Genomic DNA, 22,140 nt, shown 5'->3' with positions numbered 1-22,140 from the left:
ACCAGTGGATCGTTTGATGAGGCCAATACTTACTGTGAGGTCTGTTTTGTATGTTCATAAAAAAATATAAAAACATGGTATTTATTGACTCTATTCCTGTTAACTGTAATCATATACAGGCGATAGCCATACTAACAAATTATAAAATACCAAATTACGATCTTCCTTACAATCAAAAACATCAATCTACATATGTCCCACAAGCCTTCCTAAAACCTCAATTTCACCCAAAATCAAATTTTCATCAAATACCACTTTTCCCTAAATATGACTCCCAAAATACAAAAAATATAAAATGGCATAAAGACACTGACTCCCTCAGAAATTTTATTAATCCATCAATCGTTCCTCGCTACAATTAAACCCTAATGGGAAATATGAAATTGATTAAGATTTGATAAAAATAAATGTAAATGTATCATCCATTCTCAAGAGCTTACGACCATTTGTCCTATGCCCGAGGAAATAGATGAGGTAGAAGTTCTGAAATATAACACTAATTTTAAAAAAAAATCGAACAAATTAATAAAAATGAAATGATAAAACCTAGCTTATTAACAGCAAATCATATTAACTAGGAAGGAAAATACAAATTAAATAATCTAATAAAACAATTTTCAGAAGTTATTAAAAGAGAACACGAACATCTCAGTGGTACAATTTTGCTAAAACACAAAATCTATACCAAAGATGATGTACAGGTATAAAGGAAAAACTTCAGAAACTTTGAGAAAAGTTGTACAGATCAAAATCGATAAACTATTAGAAAATAAGATTATTAAGCCATCCACTTAATGACATAATTCTCCTATATGGATAGTTCCTAAAAAGATGCCTCTGGCAAAAGAAAAATTGAAGAAGTTATTGAAAATTAAAAAAAAAAATGGTTGAAGATGAATTTCCTCTCCCCAACATTAAATATATTTTTGGAAAAAGGAAGAGCCACTTATTTAATTTTTTCATATTCGGATTTCATCTGATTGAGATGGACAATGAGTCTGTTTCTAAAACTGCTTTCTCCACCGAATCTGGACACTGCGAGTTCCTGAGAATGTCATTCAGATTTTAAAAAATGCTCCACCAATCTTTCAGCGTGCTATTAACGTAATATTCTCCAAAATGCCTAATGTCCTAATCTATTTGGGTGATATATATTTTCAAATAAATTAGCACATTTAAAAAGTGTTCTTGTAAAATTAAAGGAACTTAATCAAAACATCGAACTATATAAAACAGAATTATTCAAGAACGAACTGCCAGATTTAAAAAAGAAAAAAAAATTTATCCATACTTCTACTAGTAGCAACTGTAATCTTATTTCAATTAATTATTCTTTTTATCGAAGGTCTTGGTTGAGAAGAAAAAGCTAGTGTCACAAGCAATATTCAAACCCTTGACCTTTGGCTCAATACGCTGCTGTTTTAACCACATGATCTATCATGACTTCTACTCAAGTGGTTAAAACAACAGTGTATTGAGCCAAATGTCGTGGGTTTGAATATTGCTCATTACACTAACTTTTTTCATCTCGACCAGACCTTAGATAAAAATTATAATTAATTGAAATAATTTGTATAATTATGACAGCTAAACTTTATTGAAATTAAATTAAAAATTATTTTACAATTTGTTCAACACAGAATATTACATGGCAAAAAAACCAAATGTTGGCCATCAAAGCAACCATTTAGATTTATCGACATCAGGTATCCAACAAAATTTTTTGCTACCCGAATTTTTAGAATATATTTTGAAAATCATGGACAAACCACATCTTGTTTTGTGCAGCACAAATTGTTTTTCCACTTATTTGTGCGCTGCAAAAGGGGGGCATCTTCATCGCTTTTGTTAATTAGGAGATGCTTGTGCAACTTGTATTGCAACCAATTTGTTGGTTTATTTTGTCCATGACCCACGGTTTGGCCAAACTTTTTGTTCAGGCATTTGTCTTTTTTTATTTTGATGATGCTGCCATCTTGCTGATCAGTAAGTAAACTGTAGCAAGAGAGGAAAATTATTACCCTAAAATAAAATGTAATCTAAAAAGAAGAAAAGTGTTGTGAGTTCTTTTTTCAACCCTAAATATTTATTGTCTATAAACACTTCTAAAATAAGTACCGTAGCGTACACTTTTTATGCTTTTTAATTTGTCAGTCATTAGAACCCAGCAATCTTTCCAACACAAATTTTTTAATTATTTCTGGCTGGGCTCAAAGGAGTTTCTCAGTCATGTAGCATAGTTGTTATTCGTATGCTAGCTTGGTCTGCATTATCATTGCCTACTGACTTGGTCTGGAATCCAGACAATAATGATTTCTTCCTTTTTTTTTTTTTTTTTTCATATTGCCTGGATTATTGGCCTATGAGAAGGTAAGCAGGGGGGGCACTGCTAGAGTCTGTGCAGATAGCTGTGCCCGATATTTACTTATTACCAGACAATTCAAGAGAACCACAACTTTGCCAGATTTATTTTGCAATTCTATAATGTATATCTATATTTCAACAAATTCAATAAGTTTATGAGTTTCTTTTTTTTATGGAAATTGTTTTTTATTAAATCAGAAGCTTTTTCTGCAATCATGATTGTAGGAGCATTTGTATTTCCCCGAACAATTCTAGGCATGATGGATGCATCGACAACTCTCAGTTTTTTCACTCCATGTACAGCCAAGTTGGAATTTACAACAGATGTTTTTGGATCTGGTCCCATCCTTGCGGNTATCGTGAGGCTCTTTCCACCTCCTCAAATAATTTGGCTGAAACAAGCAAAGTTGTGAGTGATTCCCTAAGGTAACAGTTGATGTACTGGTTGAATGAATGAATAAATAATTACTACATTGATTTATTGAGTTTATGACTGAGTCATCAGTGAAGAAATATCATATGTGTGATAATTTACTTAATAATTAGTGAAAGAGTAATGTAGTGGATATGTGAGTGTAATGATTAACTAGTAAAAAGGACTGAGTTGGTGGATGATTGATGTGTGAGTGAGTGAAAGAATGAGTGATGGGTTTTTATTGATTAAAAAAAATATATTGCACAATATTTAGCTTTCCATTTTCAATCAGATCAGCCATCAAGTAGATTAATCAAGTTTAGTTTATTAATAATTTTTATTGATATAATTCCATGAATTTTTTTTTTTTTTAATTTGACATACAAGCTAAATGCTTACAACATTTGTGTTTTTTAGTTGTAATATCAAAAATGTTGCCATACATTCATTCGTTTCTGTTCAGTCTGAGTTTTAATTTTGAGATGTTATATTCTTTACCATATTTGCACAATAAAATGGTCTAGGAATGGAAATGTATTAAATCAGAGGTCTATCTTGCAATATACATAAGTCCATAATGTTTAATTAAATTCAGACATTCTGTCTATACCAATCACAAATGACAAATTTGTAGAAATAAATTATAGGCGTAGTAAATTACCTGTGTATACCTATGCATATGTGCAATAAGTAGAATCAATTTAGTTTAAAACATACTTACCTAAACATGCTCTTGATTGACTGACAGTAGTGTAGTTCCAGTCAAGTTCTGTATTATGATTGAAATCTGCTAGCGCAGGAGAGTCTGATACGGCTGTCTCCTGCCCGCCATCCTCTATCAAAAGTACTTTCCAGTTTGAAATCTCTGACAGTCTGTTCGCCAGAACACATCCTGTTAATCAGCATTCATTTATAATAGACATTTGTCAAAGGGAAATAATAATTAGAAGATAATCGTCCAACCAGCAGATCCCGCTCCAATTATAATGAAGTCGTACGACTTAAGGATTTGGTCCTGTGGCCAGTTGACCGGCCGTTGATTCAAATCGACATCTTCTGGATAATACGTCGAAACTGCAGCGATGAAAGTTGTGAGAAATTCGGTCGTGTTTAATTCCATTAGTGCTAGTCCCTAGCACCCCAGCAAAAGTGTTTTCAGTAATACAGACTATGTAATTTATTCAAACCAAATGAAGGACAATTTAAATTATCTTTGTTAATTATATTATCCGAATGTCCTTATTGTTTTCTAAAAGAAATACAATATTATAATTATCTTGGTTAATTATAATATTATCTTAGTGTACATAATTTGTTCTAAAAGAAATAGAACTATTTATTTATAAAAGTATTAACGTTATAGACAAATTGTAATCTGAACAATTTCTTACTTCCTGTGTTTTCGTATGACCATTAAAAAAAAGATAGTAACACTAACAGTAAAAATAATAATAATATATGTCTGTAGTGATAGTATGTAAGGAATTAAACCAGTTGTACATAAATGGCCAACTGAGGAACTTGGAAGAAAAGAACTTGTGATTCTCTCTAGATTGTGAATAGGTCACATCAGGCTAATCCACAATAGGCTTTTAATAGGCAACAACCTTCCAACTTGTCCTCGATGTATGCGAAGTGGAGAACGTATCATTCGACAGTAAAACATATTTTGATCGACTGTCCCACTTTGCAATCCTTTAGGCAAAGGCTCAACCTTTCGAGTGATTTAAAGGAGTTACTGGGTGTTGTCCCCAGTGTTTCTTTCAAAAAGCACTTTTCAGCTTTCTCAAATTTATTGGAATTTATAATGAGATTTAGGCCTTTTCACAAATTGTTATACCATTGAATGTTTGCCTGCTAATGTTTGAATGAGAGTTGTGCGCGCAAGATTTCTTTCTTTTTTCAGGAATTTTTGAGGCTGCCGGAGCGGAAAAATGAAATGGAAGGAAATACAGATTGAGGGGTAATAAAGTAAGGAGTGTTACTGTGTTTTTGTTTTTTATTATTGTTATGTAGCATTAGTTTATCTATCATATTTGAATGGAAGAATAAAAGTATAAGGATGAGCCTATATTCATGTTATTAGCCAAATTAAGTTTATTTTCTTGTTTGAATTGTCTGTAATTTTTTTTGTGTTTATGTTTATTATGCCAGATGTAATTCATCTCTTACTGACAAATTGCTTTTTTAATTAAAAAAAAAAAAAACTCCCATTAGAATCCCCACCCCCAGCACATTACCATATTATTAAAGCCATACTCTGTATCTCTTATTATAAATAAAATTTCTTTTAAAGTTTTAACTTCGAGTTCATTTTATGACAAGTAGGGAGGAAAATTTGAGTGGTTTGTTCAAATGAAAAATCTGAATGTGCTCCGAAGATCTATGCACTCCACTCGTATGCAACAATAAAACCATGGGTATTGCCCATTAAATGTATGAAATGGCATTGTGCTATCCCCACAGGAGAGAGCACCTGAAAAGACATGCAATGTGCCGTTTGTATATTTGTCCTTTATTGGACAGAATTAATGAAATAATTAAGGATTCAAGCATACCGATAAAACCAGACAACGTAAAGGAAATAACTTCTTTTTTTTTTTTCAATTTTACTTTGGGAAGTAATTAATTTTGATACGGTTTTCTCTTGAAAAATGTACTGGTAAATCCTGAAATAAATCTAATGAAATTTTTAATTAAATTATTTTTGTCCAGGTCTTTAGACAGTGTTTTTGAGGTAGGAATTCACAATTCAAGCATAAGTTGAAAAATAAAATATTATTGGTACTTTCTTTCTCTAATTTAACACAAGTTTATTGATCCACCAAAAACTAAATGAGTTAGCAAGGCTCAATCAATTTTGTAGCTTCACTATTAAATACAATAAATCTTTATTTGCAAGAATGTACATTACAATAAATTTATAACAAAACATAATTACAATTAATTAAGGTTTTCAGTTGAGATAAAATTATTGATCAAATAAGGAAGGATCAAGTGGACCAGGAAACTAGTGAATTGAACAAAACATAATATTTTGGTACATCCCGTTCTGCTGTCACAAAGCAAAGCTTGTTCTAGACAGCAGGAGTTTTTGGAGATCATCAGAGAAACAAACAGAATAAATCTTTACAAAATGAAAAACAAACATAATACAGAATAAACTTGTAGCATGAAAAAAAAACCAACCAATAAAAAAAATCTTGGCTTTAAAATATCTTAACTACAATTTAAAATTTTTGAAATTATAAATTGTTTACCTTCTTTGTAATAATAATCCTCTATTATAAAAAAAGTTTGATATTACATCTAAAAAACACAAATTTTCTGAGCATTTAGCTTGTATGTTGAATTAAAAAAAAATCCATGGCATTATATCAATAAAAATTATTAATAAACTAAAATTAATTAATCTACTTGACGGCTGATGCTGATTGAAAATGGAAAGCTAAATATTGTGCAATATTTTATTTTTTAATCAATAAAAACCTATCACTCATTCTTTCACTCACTCACACATCAATCATCCACCAACTCAGCCCTTTTTACTAGTTAATCATTACACTCACATATCCACTACATTACTCTTTCACTAATTATTAAGGAAATTATCACATGTACGTGTGCACATAAAACACCTAAAAAATAAAAAATGTTGGAAAAGCTTATAAAAAAATATGTCATATTTAATGAAAAATTATAATATTGCATAGTTTTACATTGTAAAAATGTGAATTAGCCAATGAATTGTGTCTTGTGTTATATTCACTGATGTAACTATAGCTACAAAATTATTTTTGTATACAGGGTGAATTGCTACTCGTGCTACAAACTTCTCCAGTAGATTCTTCACCCTAAAATGAACAAAAAAGTTCATATTGTCCATGGTCCNAATTATCTTGGTTAATTATAATATTATCTTAGTGTACATAATTTGTTCTAAAAGAAATAGAACTATTTATTTATAAAAGTATTAACGTTATAGACAAATTGTAATCTGAACAATTTCTTACTTCCTCTGTTTTTGTATGACCATTAAAAAAAAGATAGTAAAGAAAGATATGGTATAGATTCATTACTTTAAATTCATTGTAGAATTTTTTCGTTTTATATCTATATGGTTTATGTAAAATATTTTTAAGCAGTGAGTATCGTTACATCCAGAGACTTAGTGTAGCATTTATTAGTACCTCCCGAGGAAACAAAACCATAGGCTATTATGGATGTGTAAGAGAAAAATATATTGACCTTAAAAGTTCAATTTTCATAAAGTTGCGTAAAATGCTAAATTTATAAAAGAGCTTTCTCAGACGGGAAACCAAAGAATCAATATGTAAATTACATCTCAAATTTGAGTCCAATGTCACACCAAGATATCTATCACTGTAAGCAAAATGGATAGGCAAGCAAGGACACACATCATTATCATCACAAGTATGAAATGCAAATTTTAAATTATTAGTATTTATTGTCTTTTTTAATGAAAAGTGTAATAAATTACATTTTTTGTGTTTAAAATAGAAGGTTTGAGTTTAACCAAAAATTAATCATTTTCATATCATTATTTATAGTTTTAATTAAATTATCACCTGAGAAAATGATACAAGTATCATCTGCGTAACGAGATATTTTTCCAGAGAATTTAATTTTTAAAAAATCATTAATATATATAACAAATAAAATTGGGCCTAAGACTGTACTTTGTGGTACTCTCGATTCAACGCGTAAAGAACTATAATCTGTTCCAACTTTTTTGACTAGAGTTCTGTCCGATAAATATGATTAAAGGAGTTTAAGGGAAATATTAGGCATACGAATACACTCAAGTTTTTTTTAGCATCAACTTATAATTAACAGAGCTGAAAGCTTTTTAATGTCCAGAAACATTTCAATAACATAATTACATTTGATAATGATTGTGATTGTGAAATCAACTCGTAACATCAAACAAAGCCTGCACAGTTCTGCCAGGAAGAAAACCATGCTGTTTTGGACAAATATTCTATTTTCACTAAAGAAGTCCAATAATCTATTTTTAATTGTTTTTTCTAGAATTTTGGATATGGATAAAACTAATGGGATAGGCCTATAGTATTACTAAGGATTTTTTAAAAGCTAAATTGGATGGTTAATATAAAATATGAGTGATAAGAATTACAAAATGATACAATGCCATTTGTGATTTTATTAGTTTTAGCTAATTAATTTATTTATATTCGATGGTGGATTGTGAAGACGGAGCACAGCTAATTTCTATGGATATTATAAATCTTTATGAGACAAGTCATTGTAAGGCAAAAATACTGAAATTTTTAAGGCCTTTAAAGCAACTGAGCACTTTTTCACCTTACTGAGCTATTGCCAGCACCTCGAATTTTATTTGATATAATAACTAACCTAATTTGGTGAGTCTGTAGGTAGCTCTATAGCCACTACAAACCTATCAATTAACACAAACTCATGCTAATAAATACATTTATTCTAAATGGCAAAACAAACCACGCATGGAAGGCAATCAAATAAAACCATATGCATTTATCTGCTTCAAGTATCCAATAAAATTTTTGAGATTCATGGGCAAGCCACACTGTTTTGTGCAGTCCAATTATTTTCTAGTTATTTCGGTGCTGCACAAGGGGCATCTCCATGGGTTTTGTTAATTAGAAATGCTCGTGCATTAATATGGTTTGGCCAATTTGAAATCATGTCATCACTATTCTCTGATTTTCCATGGCCCACAGTTTGCCTGATGGTTTTTATCTCTTTTAATTTGTCAGTTTTACAGCCCAGCACTTAGCCAATCTTCTCAAAATAAGTTTTTTAAAATAATNGGGGTCTGATTATGATCCATAAGGTACTTTCCAACGGGCAGATTTGCAATGACTGGAATACCTAAAGATTTCAGTTCTTCAGCAGGACCTATTCCAGATAACATTAATATTTGAGGTGTGTTAATACTCCCAGCAGAACAGATAACTTCTTTCTTCGCATTAATTTGATACATTTGACCATTTCTTACATACTGCACCCCTGTTACTGTCTTAGTTGATGGATCTATAATAATTTTAGTAACCCTTGTTCTCATTACAATATGAAGATTTGTCCTCTTCCTCACTGGGTTTAGATACCCTTTTGAAGTACTCTGTCTTGATGGGCCCAAAATATCAGCCTGCGCGCTCATCACCCTGTTCTGATTCTCCCCGTTGTAGTCTCCATAAGGAAGGCCAAATTCTTCAGCAGCTCTGATCCAAATTTGTGACAATGGAGTCTTATAGTAAGGCAGCTGCACTGACATTGGACCATTTTTTCCATGATATGGAGAGTCGACGAGCTCGGGAATACTGATTGTCTCAGACTTGATGAAATACGGCAAGACATCCTTATATCCCCAACCTGGGTTTCCATCGGCTTCCCATTCGTCATAGTCAAAAGAACTGCCTCTAACATACATCATTCCATTTATCGTGCTCGAACCGCCCATCACATGACCTCTTGGATACTCACAGTTACCATCTTGAGCTAAAACCAATTTTTAAAAAAGTATATATAAATTGCATCAAGTTTATAAAATTAACAATTTTATTAAAACAGATAAAAAGCCTAGCTATAAGTATTAACTTAATCCTTTTAATATTTTAATAATCTATATCTTTTATAGGGTACTAGTAAACCGAGACCCAGAAGTCATAGGTGCGAGTCCCACTCGTGACACTAATTTTTCATCTCAACCACACTTTTCATAAAAATTATAAATCAAATAAAATATTTTAGTTTCGTCTACAATTGTTTCTTGCACAATTTGGTTGTTCCTAAAACAATAATTCCTCACTTTTTATTCATAGTTATTTTATTTTATATTTATTTAAAATTTATTTTATATTAATTAATTTTTTTTTTTTGTCAACTGTAGAAAGCTTGAAATATAACTTTTAGAAATTAAGCTATTTTGGATTTTTAAAACTTTGTAAGCTTTTCCATTTTTTTATTTTTTAGTTAGATTTATTGTGAGGCTCTTTCCACCTCCTCAAATAATTTGACTGAAGCAAGCAAAGTTGTGAGTGATTCCCTAAGGTAACAGTTTATGATGATTTGAGTTATAATCAGTGAAGGGATAACATTCGTGTGATAATTTACTCAATAATTGGTGAAAGAGTAATGTAGTGGATATGTGAGTGTAATGATTAACTAGTAAAAAAGGCCGAGTTGGTGGATGATTGATGTGTGAGTGAGTGAAAGAATGAATGATGGGTTTTTATTGATTAAAAAAAAAAAAATTGCAAAATATTTAGCTTTCCATTTTCAATCAGATCAGTCATCAAGTAGATTAATCAATGTTAGTTTATTAATAATTTTTATTGATATAATTCCATGAATTTTTTTAAAAATTTGACATACAAGCTAAATGCTTACAAAATTTGTGTTTTTTAGTTGTAATATCAAAAATGTTGCCCTACATTCATTCGTTTCTGTTCAGTCTGAGTTTTAATTTTGAGATGTTATATTCTTTACCATATTTGCACAATAAAATGGTCTAGGAATGGAAATGTATTAAATCAGAGGTCTATCTTGCAATATACATAAGTCCATAATGTTTAATTAAATCCAGACATTCTGTCTATACCAATCACAAATGACAAATTTGTAGAAATAAATTATAGGCATAGTAAATTACCTGTGTATACCTATGCATATGTGCAATAAGTAGAATCAATTTAGTTTAAAACATACTTACCTAAACATGCTCTTGATTGACTGACAGTAGTGTAGTTCCAGTCTTTCATGGGCAAGCCACACTGTTTTGTGCAGTCCAATTATTTTCTAGTTATTTCGGTGCTGCACAAGGGGCATCTCCATGGGTTTTGTCAATTAGACAATGCTCATGCATTAATATGGTTTGGCCAATTTGAAATCATGTCATCACTATTCTTTGAATTTCCATGGCCCACAGTTTGCCTGATGGTTTTTATCTCTTTTAATTTGTCAGTTTTACAGCCCAGCAGTTAGCCAATCTTCTCAAAATAAGTTTTTAAAAATAATTTTTGGTGGGACTCAAACTAGTTTCTGGGGCATTGCGGTTACTGCTTGTTTGGTAGCTTTGTCTGCTATGCAAACTTGGTCCAGAATCCAGATAATAATGATTTCTTTCTTAATTAATTTTTTTTTCATATTGCCCGGATTATTGGGCCCTGGAGAAGGTAAGAGGGGCTAAACCGCACTGAGTGATCTGTGCAGATAGCAGAGTGCTCAGAGCAGAAAATATGCATAGCCAACTATTCTACTGAACTTGGGATTTATTACTAGAGGATTCAAATACAACCACAAATTGGAGTCAGATTTACTTTGTAAGTACATAATAAATATTTATATTTAACAAATTCAATAAGTTTGTTTCTTCTTTTTTACAGAAATTGATTTTTTATTATATCTGAAGCTTTTTCTCCAATCATGATTGTAGGAGCATTTGTATTTGCCCGAACAATTCTAGGCATGATGGATGCATCGACAACTCTTAGGTTTTTCACTCCATGTACACTCAAGTTGGAATTTACAACGGACGTTTTTGGATCCGGTCCCATCCTTGCAGTTCCAACAGGGTGGTACACTGTAAATGAGTATTCTAAGATGATGCACGCTAACAATCGGTTCAAGTCATCTATAGATTTGCAGTTTGGGTAGAAGTCCTTGTACAATTGGGGTGACAGCTGCCTCATAGCTGTTGTATTGGTAATTTCCAAAATCATTTTCAAACCTTTCAACGTCACGTGAAAATCTTTCAGGTTTCCGAAATAATTTGGATCAATTATAGGTCGGTCAAACGGGTCTGTTGATTTGATCGTCACGCTTCCAATGCTTAGTGTGTTCAGCTTGTAAACATTGACGATTACCAGGGGAAGATTTTGTTTGTTTGTTTTTGGGAGGCAGCTAATAAAAAGGAATGCTAGATCAGATGGACTCTGCAGGTCTTTGGCAGCATTATAAAAACCGATTGCATCAAAACCATTTGTGGTCAAAGGACCTTGTTTGTTTTTTGAATACTCCAAGATTGATTCTTCAGTCTTATAAACACTTGTTGTAATTGTAATATTTTGATTAATCAAGAATACTAGAGGGGTTTGATTATGATCCATAAGGTACTTTCCAACGGGCAGATTTGCAATGACTGGAATACCTAATGATTTCAGTTCTTCAGCAGGACCTATTCCAGATAACATTAATATTTGAGGTGTGTTAATACTCCCAGCAGAACAGATAACTTCTTTCTTCGCATTAATTTGATACATTTGCCCATTTCTTACATACTGCACACCTGTTGCTGTCTTAGTTGTTGGATCTATAATAATTTTAGTAACCCTTGATCTCATTACAATATGAAGATTTTTCCTGTTCCTCACTGGGTTTAGGTACCCTTTTGAAGTACTCTGTCTTGATGGGCCCAAAATATCAGACTGCACCCTCATCACCCTGTTCTGATTCTCCCCGTTGTAGTCCCCATAAGGAAGGCCAAATTCTTCTGCAGCTTTGATCCAAATTTGCGACAATGGCGTCTCATAGTACGCCAGCTGCACTGACATCGGACCGTTCTTTCCATGATATGGAGAGTCGACGAGCTCGGGAATATTGATAGTCTCAGACTTGATGAAATACGGCAAGACATCCTTATAACCCCAACCTGGGTTTCCGTCGGCTTCCCATTCATCATAGTCCAAAGAACTTCCTCTCACATATATCATTCCGTTTATTGTGCTCGAACCTCCCATCACATGACCTCTTGGATACAAACAGCTACCGTTTCGAGCTAAAAACAATTCAGATAAAAAGTTACATATAAATTGCATAATTATCAATAAAACAGATTAAAATCCTAGGTATAAGTATTAACTTAATACTTTTAATATATTATTTGAGCTATCTGTATGTTGTTTGAGTTAGTCTATATGTTTTAGTTGGTCCTAGTTAATCGGGGCATAGATCCAGAGTTCGAGTCCCACTCGTGACTCTAATTTTTCATCTCAATCTTACTTTACATAAAAATTATAAATCAATTTAAATATTATTTTAGTTTCATCTACAATTGTTTCTTGCACAAATTGGTTGCTCCTAAAAACGATAAATCCTCACTTACTCACAGTTATTTTATTTATTTTTTCTTTCATCAACTGTAGAAAGCTTGAATTATAACTTTCAGAAATGTAGCTATTTTGGATTATAAAAACCAATACAGATCTTCCATCTTGAGCATGAGCAGTTGCTTAAGTTATTTGGTTCTTATTCATTATTTGTACAATTGAGGTTATTTCAAGAGTTATAATTCAAAAATGTAAAGGGGGACAATATAAAATATATTATATTGGAGAGTGGAAGTGTGAGCGAAGGTGTAAGAGATTTAATGATATGATTGATGGATGGGTCAAGCAAATAAGTGAAAAACTGATTGAGTTAATAATTAAATTAATCATTGAATTGATGATAATTAAATAACAATAATTAAACGAATTCATGATTATTTACACTATCATGAGTGAAGAAATAACATTCAAATATGCATACATACGTGTGATAATTTACTTAATAATTAGTGAAAGAGTAATGTAGTGAATATGTGAGTGTAATGGTTAACTACTAAGAAGACAGTTAGTGGATGATAGATGTGTGAGTGAGTGAAAGAATGAATGATGTGTTTTTATTGATTAAAAAATAAAACAATATAATTTATGGATTTTAAAACCGGGTAAAAACCCACGCACGTATAAATCATATCGACCCATCATCTTATCGTCATGCTTAGTGAAAACCTTTGAAAGACTAATAAAAGCCAGACTTGATTGGTTCCTTGAGCCTAACCACATCCTACCCAATCACCAATACAGCTTTCAGAAAGGATGAAGCACTCTGGAAGTTCTAGCAAACCTTATCACAGACGTACAAATTAACTTCTGGAATAATAATTTTCTCCTGTGCACCCTCATCGATTTACAGAACTGCTACAACAATGTATGCATCGACATCTTAGTCAACAAAATGGTCCTCCTTGGGATAGCCTACAGACTAGACAGAAATATATCTCATCTCCCCCTCAACAGGCAAGTATACGTTAAGACAAAGGGAACACTCCAGGGGCCACGGAATACCTCATCAGGCCTCCCACAAGGCTCTGCCCTCACCCCGATCCTATTCAACATATATACTGCGGATTTGGGCGACTCAATTGGAAATGAAACTAAAAAGGTATTCTTTGCCGAGGATATAACTCTACTGTGAAGCACGTTCAAAACTATGAATAAGGCCGTAAAGAACCTCCAGGCTTGGGCCAAAAATCACGGACTAAAACCATCTCTGGAGAGAAATGCTCCGCTATTACGTTCTCGAGACGCCTCAAATACACTCAACCGGACATTTACAGACTAGGGAACCAGACTTTGGCCCCAATGATGTGTCAAACTACTTGGCGTGCATCTTGACCAAAAACTCCTATGGAGACAACAAATTAACAACGCAGTAGCCAGTTGTGAAAAAGTAATTGACATCATAAGATGCATCAACCACTATAACTATGGGGCGGACATGAAAACATCCCTTCTATTACGCCGAACCCTAGTGCTGTCCCAATTTGACTACGGAAGTCTCTTTTATAACGATGTCACCAAATCGAATCTTTTAAAGCTGGACAGAACCCAATACAAGTCCCTACATGCTTTGACACCCTCCCCGACTAACGCCTTATTAGTTGAAGCAAAAGAACCTCCACTTAATATTAGGAGGAAAAAGTTGGCCGGAAAGTTCGTTGCAGAAAAGATGTTGACAAACAACCCCTTGCTGGCCAAGATCTCAATGTTGGCAGAACACTATTGACCAAAACATTCTGGGAAACAAAAAACTCCTCTCTTAGTATCGCTATTCTGTGAGCTCACACCTCAATACAACCGGAACAGGGAAAAATCCGAGGGTGTACGAACATATAATGTCGATTATTTTAAAACCATCAGGAAGGTGAATATATTCCCTAATTTTATCCATCATGGCCACCAAAAAGCTGTGGGATACCACCAGGTATTTCACGCAAGACTTACATCAGTGTTCCCAGATCACACATATATATATACACACCGATGAATCCAAAAGCGAAACTGGAGTAGGAACAGCCTTTCTTGAAACAACGAGCAAACAATATGCCAAATTCCATCTCAGCGAGAAAGCCTCCGTACACTCGGCAGAGCTACTGGCAATAAAGAGACACTGCTATATGCCAAGCGTGAAATGATGCCCAGGATAGTAGTCATCTCAGATTCCCTAAGTTCAGTGCTAAGCATTAACGCATCTAGCTCCAAAAGCCCAAAAATGATATACACAATCAGATCCCTAATATTTGAGTTGCAAAAACGCAGCTCAGCCGCGATTATATGGATCAAAGGGCTGGAGTATACGGAAACGCAAAGGTGGACCAATTAGCCAAGGAGGCGACTTCAACAGGTGAAAGCAGAAATCACGTGTTTACGACTTTAGACATAGTAGCCCAAATTTAAAAAAAAATGTCTTCTCTTCGTGGAACGAAGATTATGGCGCATCCCTACATGAGAAAGGAAAGTATTATGGAACCCTAGTCCCTCGTGTCCCTGTAAGAGCATGATACAATTCTTCAAAGAGAAAAGGAAATTCTACATCACATTGATCAATCTGCCACTCCACCATCATCGACTGGCGTCACACCTACACCGCATAGGCGTAAAAGAGTCACCTCACTGTGGGCGGTGTCAGAGAGCAGTTATTGAAGATTCAAACCATGTCTTCCTGGAATGCCCCCGGCTAGATCATTCACGTCAGGACATCTGGAAGAAGGTCAAGGAGGAAAAAATCCCCCTAACCACCAACCTACATAACATACATAAGTAAAACATACTTACCTAAACATGCCCTTGATTGTCTGACAGTAGTGTAGTTCCAATCTAGTTCAGTGTTATAAGTGTAAGCTGCTAGTGTAGGAGAGTCAGATACGGCTGTCTCCTGCCCGCCATCCTCTATCAAAAGTACTTTCCAGTCTGATATCTCTGACAGTCTGTTCGCCAGAACGCATCCTATTAATCAGCATTTATTTATAATAGACATTTGTCAAAGGGAAATAATAACGAGAGGATAATTGTCTGACCAGCAGATCCCGCTCCAATTATAATGAAGTCGTATGAGTCAAGGATTTGGTCCTGTGGCCAGTTGATAGGCCTTCGACTCAAATCGACATCTTCTGGATAATATGTTGAAACTGCAGCGATGAAAGTTGTGAGAAATTCGGTTGTGTTTAATTCCATTATTGCAAGTCCCTTGCAAAATTGTATGGACAGTGATGCAGACTATGTAATTTATTCAAAACAAAAGAAGGTCTATTTAAATTATCTTAGTTAATTATAATATTATCTTAATATGCATATTGTTTTCTAAAAGAAATAAATATTATAATTGTCTTAGTTAATTATAATATTATCTTAGTGTCCATAATTTTTGTTTGTTTCGTTCTAAAGGAAATATAATTTTATTTATTTATAAAAGTAATAATATTTTAGACAAATTCTTCCTAGATTCACATAAAATCATTCCTTCCCATCGATTCGGCCTCCATCCCCATCATTCCTTGAAAAATCCACGTTTCAGTCATTGACACCATTTCCTCCGCTCCAGAGAATAAAGAGTTTTGCCTGGAAGCATTCAAGCCTCACCCTCCACCGAATTACTGACTTCAGTGTTCAATAGTTAAGACGATGGGGGATCAGTTCCTACCAACCTTTCAGTATGCTATTAACATAATATTCTCAAAAATGCCTAATATCCTAGTTTATATGGGTGATATATATTTTCAAATAAATTAGTGGCACATTTGAAAAGTGTTCTTTTAAAATTAAAGGAACATAATCAAAAAATCAAACTATATAAAACAGAATTATTCAAGAAAGAACTGCAAGATTTTAAAAAACAATTTATCCCTACTTCTACTAGTGGCAACTGTAATCTTATTTCAATTAATTATTCTTTTTATCGAAGGTCTTGGTTGAGATGAAAAAGTTAATGTCACGAGCTATATTCAAACCCTTGACCTTTGGCTCAATATGCTGCTGTTTTAACCACATGAGCTATCATGACTTCTACTCAAGTGGTTAAAACAACAGTGTATTGAGCCAAATGTCGTGGGTTTGAATATTGCTCATTACACTAACTTTTTTCATCTCGACCAGACCTTAGATAAAAATTATAATTAATTGAAATAATTTGTATAATTATGACTGCTAAACTTTATTGAAATTAAATTAAAAATTATTTTACAATTTGTTCAACACAGAATATTACATGGTAAAAAAACCACATGTTGGCCATCAAAGCAACCATTTAGATTTATCGACATCAGGTATCCAACAAAATTTTTTGCTACCCGATTTTTAGAATATATTTTGAAAATCATGGACAAACCACATCTTGTTTTGTGCAGTGCCAATTGTTTTTCCACTTATTTGTGTGCTGCAAAAGGGGGGCATCTTCATCGCTTTTGTTAATTAGGAGATGCTTGTGCATTAGTATTGCAACCAATTTGTTTGTTTATTTTGTCCATGACCCACGGTTTGGCCAAACTTTTTATGCTTTTTAATTTGTTAGTCATTAGAACCCAGCAATCTTTCCAACACAAATTTTTTAATTATTTCTGGCTGGGCTCAAAGGAATATCTCAGTCATGTAGCATCGTTGCTATTCATATGCTAGCTTGATCTGCATTATCATTGCCTAATGACTTGGTCTAGAATCCAGACAATAATGATTTCTTTCTTTATTCCATTTTTTTTTTTTTTTTTTTTCATATTGCCTGGATTATTGGCCTATGAGAAGGTAAGGGGGGGCACTGCGTGAGTCTGTGCAGATAGCTGTGCCCGATATTTACTTATTACCAGACAATTCAAGAGAACCACACCTTTGAGTCAGATTTATTTTGCAAGTATATAATAAATATTTATATTACAACAAAGTCAAAGAGTTTATGTCTCATTTTTGTTTGTTTTTTACAGAAATTGATTTTTTATTATATCTGAAGTTTTTTCTGCAATCATGATTGTAGGAGCATTCGTATTTCCCCGAACAATTCTAGGCATGATGGATGTGTCGACAACTCTCAGGTTTTTAACTCCATGTACACTCAAGTTGGAATTTACAACAGACGTGTTAGGATCAGGCCCCATCCTTGCAGTTCCAACAGGGTGGTACACTGTAAATGAGTACTCTTCCATGATGCACACCAACAATTGGTTCATGTCATCTATAGATTTGCAGTTTGGGTAGAAGTCCTTGTACAATTGGGGTGACAGCTGTCTCATAGCTGTTGTATTGGTAATTTCCAAAATCATTTTCAAACCTTTGAACATCAACTGCATATCTTCCAGGTTTCCAAAAAAATTCGGATCAATTATAGGTCGGTCAAAAGGGTCTGTTGAATTGATCGTCACGCTCCCAAAGCTTAGTGGTCTTATGTTGAAAACACTGGCCATCAACAAGGGTAGATCTTGTGTGTTTGTTTCTGGGAGGCAGCTAACAAAAAGCAATCCTAGATCAGATGGACTCTGTAGGTCTTGGGCAGCATTATAAAAACCGACTGCATCGAAACCGTTTGTGGTCAAAGGGCCTTGTCGGTATTTTGCATATTCCAATGATGATTCTTCAGTCTTATAAACACTTGTTGTAAGTGTAATATTTTGATTAATCAAGAATATTAAAGGGGCCTGATTATGATCCATAAGGTACTTTCCAACGGGCAGATTTGCAATGACTGGAATACCCAATGATTCGAGTTCTTCAACAGGACCTATTCCAGATAACATTAATATTTGAGGTGTGTTAATACCCCCAGCAGAACAGATAACTTCTTTCATTGCATTAATTTGATAGATTTGACCATTTCTTACATACTGCACACCTGTTGCTGTCTTAGTGGTTGGATCTATAATAATTTTAGTAACCCTTGATCGCATTACAATATGAAGATTTGTCCTGTTCCTCACTGGATTAAGATATCCTTTTGAAGTACTCTGTCTTGATGGGCCCAAAATATCAGACTGCACCCTCATCACCCTGTTCTGATTCTCCCCATTGTAGTCTCCATAAGGAAGGCCAAATTCTTCTGCGGCATTGATCCAAATTTGTGAAAACGGAGTCTCATAGTATGCCAGCTGTACCGACATCGGACCATTCCTTCCATGATATGGAGAGTCGACGAGCTCGGGAATATTGATAGTCTCAGACTTGATGAAATACGGTAAGACATCCTTATATCCCCAACCTGGGTTTCCATCGGCTTCCCATTCGTCATAGTCAAAAGAACTTCCTCTAACATACATCATCTCGTTTATTGTGCTCGAACCTCCCATCACATGACCCCTCGGATATAAACAGCTACCATTTCGAGCTAAAAATAATTTTTAAAAAAATGTTAGATATAATTTGCATCAAATTTAACAATTTTACAAATAAATATTATAAAACGCCTAGCTATAAGTATTACCTGAATACTTCCTACTCATTCATTTTTTCTAAAATTTGTATAAATCAAATATAATAAAATAGATTTGGACACACTAAGAATATTTCAATTACTATACTTTTTATCTAGTCTTGGTTGAGATGAAAAAGTTAGTGTCACTTGCAGGATTCGAACCCACGACCTTCAATTCAATATGCTCTGCTCTAACCACTTGAGCTATCATGACAATTTTCATCTCAACCAAGACTTTAGATAAAAATTATAATCAATTGAAATAATTAATTATGTCAAATTATAAAAACAACGCTAAACACATATTAATATTAAGAATATTTTACAAACCAATTGTTCTTTTATTTTGAGTGCCAACAGAAGCCTAAGCTATTTTGGTTCCTATTTATCATTTCACAAGTGAGGTTGTTTCAAGACACACATAAATCAAAAATGTTAAGGGAACAATATAAAATATGTTATATTGGAGAGTGGAAGTGTGAGTGAAGGTGTGAGAGATTTAATTAGATGATTGATGGTTGGGGTCAAGTGAATAAATGAACAAATGATCGAGTTATGATTAAATGAATGAATGCTGGAATGATTGAGAGTAGTAAGTAAATGTGAAAAAATGTGAATGAAATAAGCAAAGTTGTGAGTGATTTGGTGATTGAATGGTTGATCAATTGATTGAGAAGTGAACAAATATGTCTGATCTGTTGAGTTGGTGATTATTTGAATAGTTATGAGTGAAGAAACAAAATTCAGATATGTATGATAAGTCACTTAATAATTGGTGAGAGAGCAATGGAGTGAATATGCTAATGTAATGACTAATGAGTAAAGAAGAGTGATTAAATTACAAAACAATAATGAACAAGTAGATTAATCAACTTTAGTTTATTAATTGATATGCCATGAATTGTTTTTTGTACATTTTTTAATTTGACATATAAATAAATGCTTCATAATTTGTGTTTTTAGTATGTGAAAGTTCATAATGTTTAATTAAATTCAGTCAATTTATACTGACCAAAATTAATTTGTAGAAAAAAATTATATGTGTAATAAAATACAATGTATACACCTATACATGTGTTTTATATTGAACCGGCACAGGGTTTAAACCTGCGAGTGGAGACAGACCCAGTAAGTGATCCTGGGCCGGTTCAACGTGAGTTCACCAACTCACAGACCAAAGCCCATTATCAACTCTATATAAGTGCGCAGTAAGTAGAATCAACTTCAGAAAACATATTTACCTAAACATGCTCTCGGTTGTCTGACAGTAGTGTAGTTCCAGTCAAGGTCGGTGTTAAAAGTGTAAGGGTCGAGCCCAGGAGAGTCAGATACGGCTGTCTCCTGCCCACCATCCTCTATCAAAAGTACTTTCCAGTTTGAAATTTCTGACAGTCTGCTCGCCAGAACGCATCCTGTTAATCAGCGTTTGTTTATAAGAATCATTTGTCAAAAAGAAATAATAATTAGAGGATAATCGTCCAACCAGCAGATCCCGCTCCGATTATGATGAAGTCGTACGAGTCCAGGATTTGGTCCTGTGGCCAGTCAATGGGCCGTTGACTCAAATCGACATCTTCTGGATAATATGTTGAAACTGCAGCGATGAAAGTTGTGAGAAATTCGGTTGTGTTTAATTCCATTACTGTAAGTCCCTTGCCAAAGTGTATGAACAGTGATATGCACTATGTAATTTATTCAAAACAAACGAAGGTCTATTTAAATTATCTTAGTTAATTATAATATTATCTTAGTATACATAATTTTTCCTAAAAAAACTATAATATTATATTTCTTTTAGAAAAATTATGTAATGTTATCTTACTATGCATTAACAAAGATAATTATAATATTATATTTCTTTTAGAAAAAATTATGAAATATTACATCAGTATACATAATATAATACTATATTTCTTTTAGACAAAAGTATGCAATATTATCTTAGTATACATATTATAACTAACAAAGATAATTATATTATATTTCTTTTAGAAAAATTATGTAATATTATCTTAGTATACATGTCATAATAACAAAGATAATTAAAATATATATTATATTTTTTATTTTTAAAAAAATGTAATATTATCTTAGTATACATATTATAATTAACAAAGATAATTATAAAAATTATGTAATATTATCTTAGTATACATGTCATAATAACAAAGATAATTATAATTCAATTAATAAAGGTTTTAAGTTGAGATAAAGTTTGACTTTTTATCTCAATTTAAAACCTTTATTAATTGAATGATATTAATTGGTCAAGCGGACCACGAAAAATAGTGGATAATTATAATACATATTATATTTCTTATAAAAAAAATGTAATATTATCTTAGTATACATATTATAATTAGCAAAGATAATTATAATATTATATTTCTTTTAGAAAAATTATGTAATATTATCTTAGTATACATGTCATAATAACAAAGATAATTATAATATATAAAAAAAAAGGATAAAGCAAAAGAAGTGTTATTGTGTTTTGTTTCTTATTATTGTTATGTAGAATTAGTTTATTTATCACATTTGAATGGAAGAATAAAATGATAAGGGTGAGCCTATTCTCATGCTGTGACTGTTGCTAGTCTGACTCCATTATTATTATTATTATTAGCCATACAAGCCCTATGGGAACAAAAATTCAGAATTTTAATTTAAAAAAAAAAAAAAACAGAAATAAATTTTATATGTAATTTAAAATGTGATTTTTGCATACATTTGGCCTTCCAAATTAAGAATTTTAAGAAGATAAATTAAAGCTTGGATGGCAATAGGATAAATTAGTTTACGAGTGAATGTTTGGAGAGTCAGAGTTTTATAGCACTCAGAAGGGATAG

The 22,140-nt window shown here is 32.8% G+C and overlaps 2 protein-coding genes across 3 annotated transcripts; both read right to left on the bottom strand.

Moving 5' to 3' along the window:
• Positions 1-2,439: 2,439 nt before the first annotated feature.
• Positions 2,440-21,037, bottom strand: LOC106666290 (glucose dehydrogenase [FAD, quinone]-like). Of its 2 annotated transcripts, XM_024229662.1 has the most exons (4): positions 20,775-21,037; positions 20,533-20,703; positions 17,993-19,204; positions 2,440-2,718 (listed from the first exon to the last, which is right to left on the bottom strand). In XM_024229662.1, the coding sequence occupies exons 1-4, from the start codon at positions 20,929-20,931 to the stop codon at positions 2,480-2,482; spliced, it is 1,779 nt and encodes a 592-aa protein (XP_024085430.1). In that variant the 5' UTR covers positions 20,932-21,037; the 3' UTR covers positions 2,440-2,479. The 2 variants fall into 2 exon arrangements, with proteins under 2 accessions (XP_024085430.1, XP_024085431.1); XM_024229663.1 differs by lacking the exons at positions 20,533-20,703; positions 20,775-21,037 and adding an exon at positions 19,301-19,328.
• Positions 3,458-3,900, bottom strand: LOC112127976 (glucose dehydrogenase [FAD, quinone]-like). The gene is made up of 2 exons (XM_024229664.1): positions 3,743-3,900; positions 3,458-3,671 (listed from the first exon to the last, which is right to left on the bottom strand). Exons 1-2 carry the CDS (start codon positions 3,897-3,899, stop codon positions 3,481-3,483), a joined length of 348 nt encoding a protein of 115 aa, XP_024085432.1. The 5' UTR covers position 3,900; the 3' UTR covers positions 3,458-3,480.
• Positions 21,038-22,140: the final 1,103 nt, after the last annotated feature.

The sequence above is a fragment of the Cimex lectularius genome, unplaced genomic scaffold, assembly GCF_000648675.2.
Source record: "Cimex lectularius strain Harlan isolate CLEC.00 unplaced genomic scaffold, Clec_2.1 scaffold5, whole genome shotgun sequence".
Lineage (NCBI taxonomy): Eukaryota > Metazoa > Arthropoda > Insecta > Hemiptera > Cimicidae > Cimex > Cimex lectularius.
Note: the sequence above shows the minus strand (reverse complement) of the source record. Positions and strands in the feature narration are given on the sequence as shown.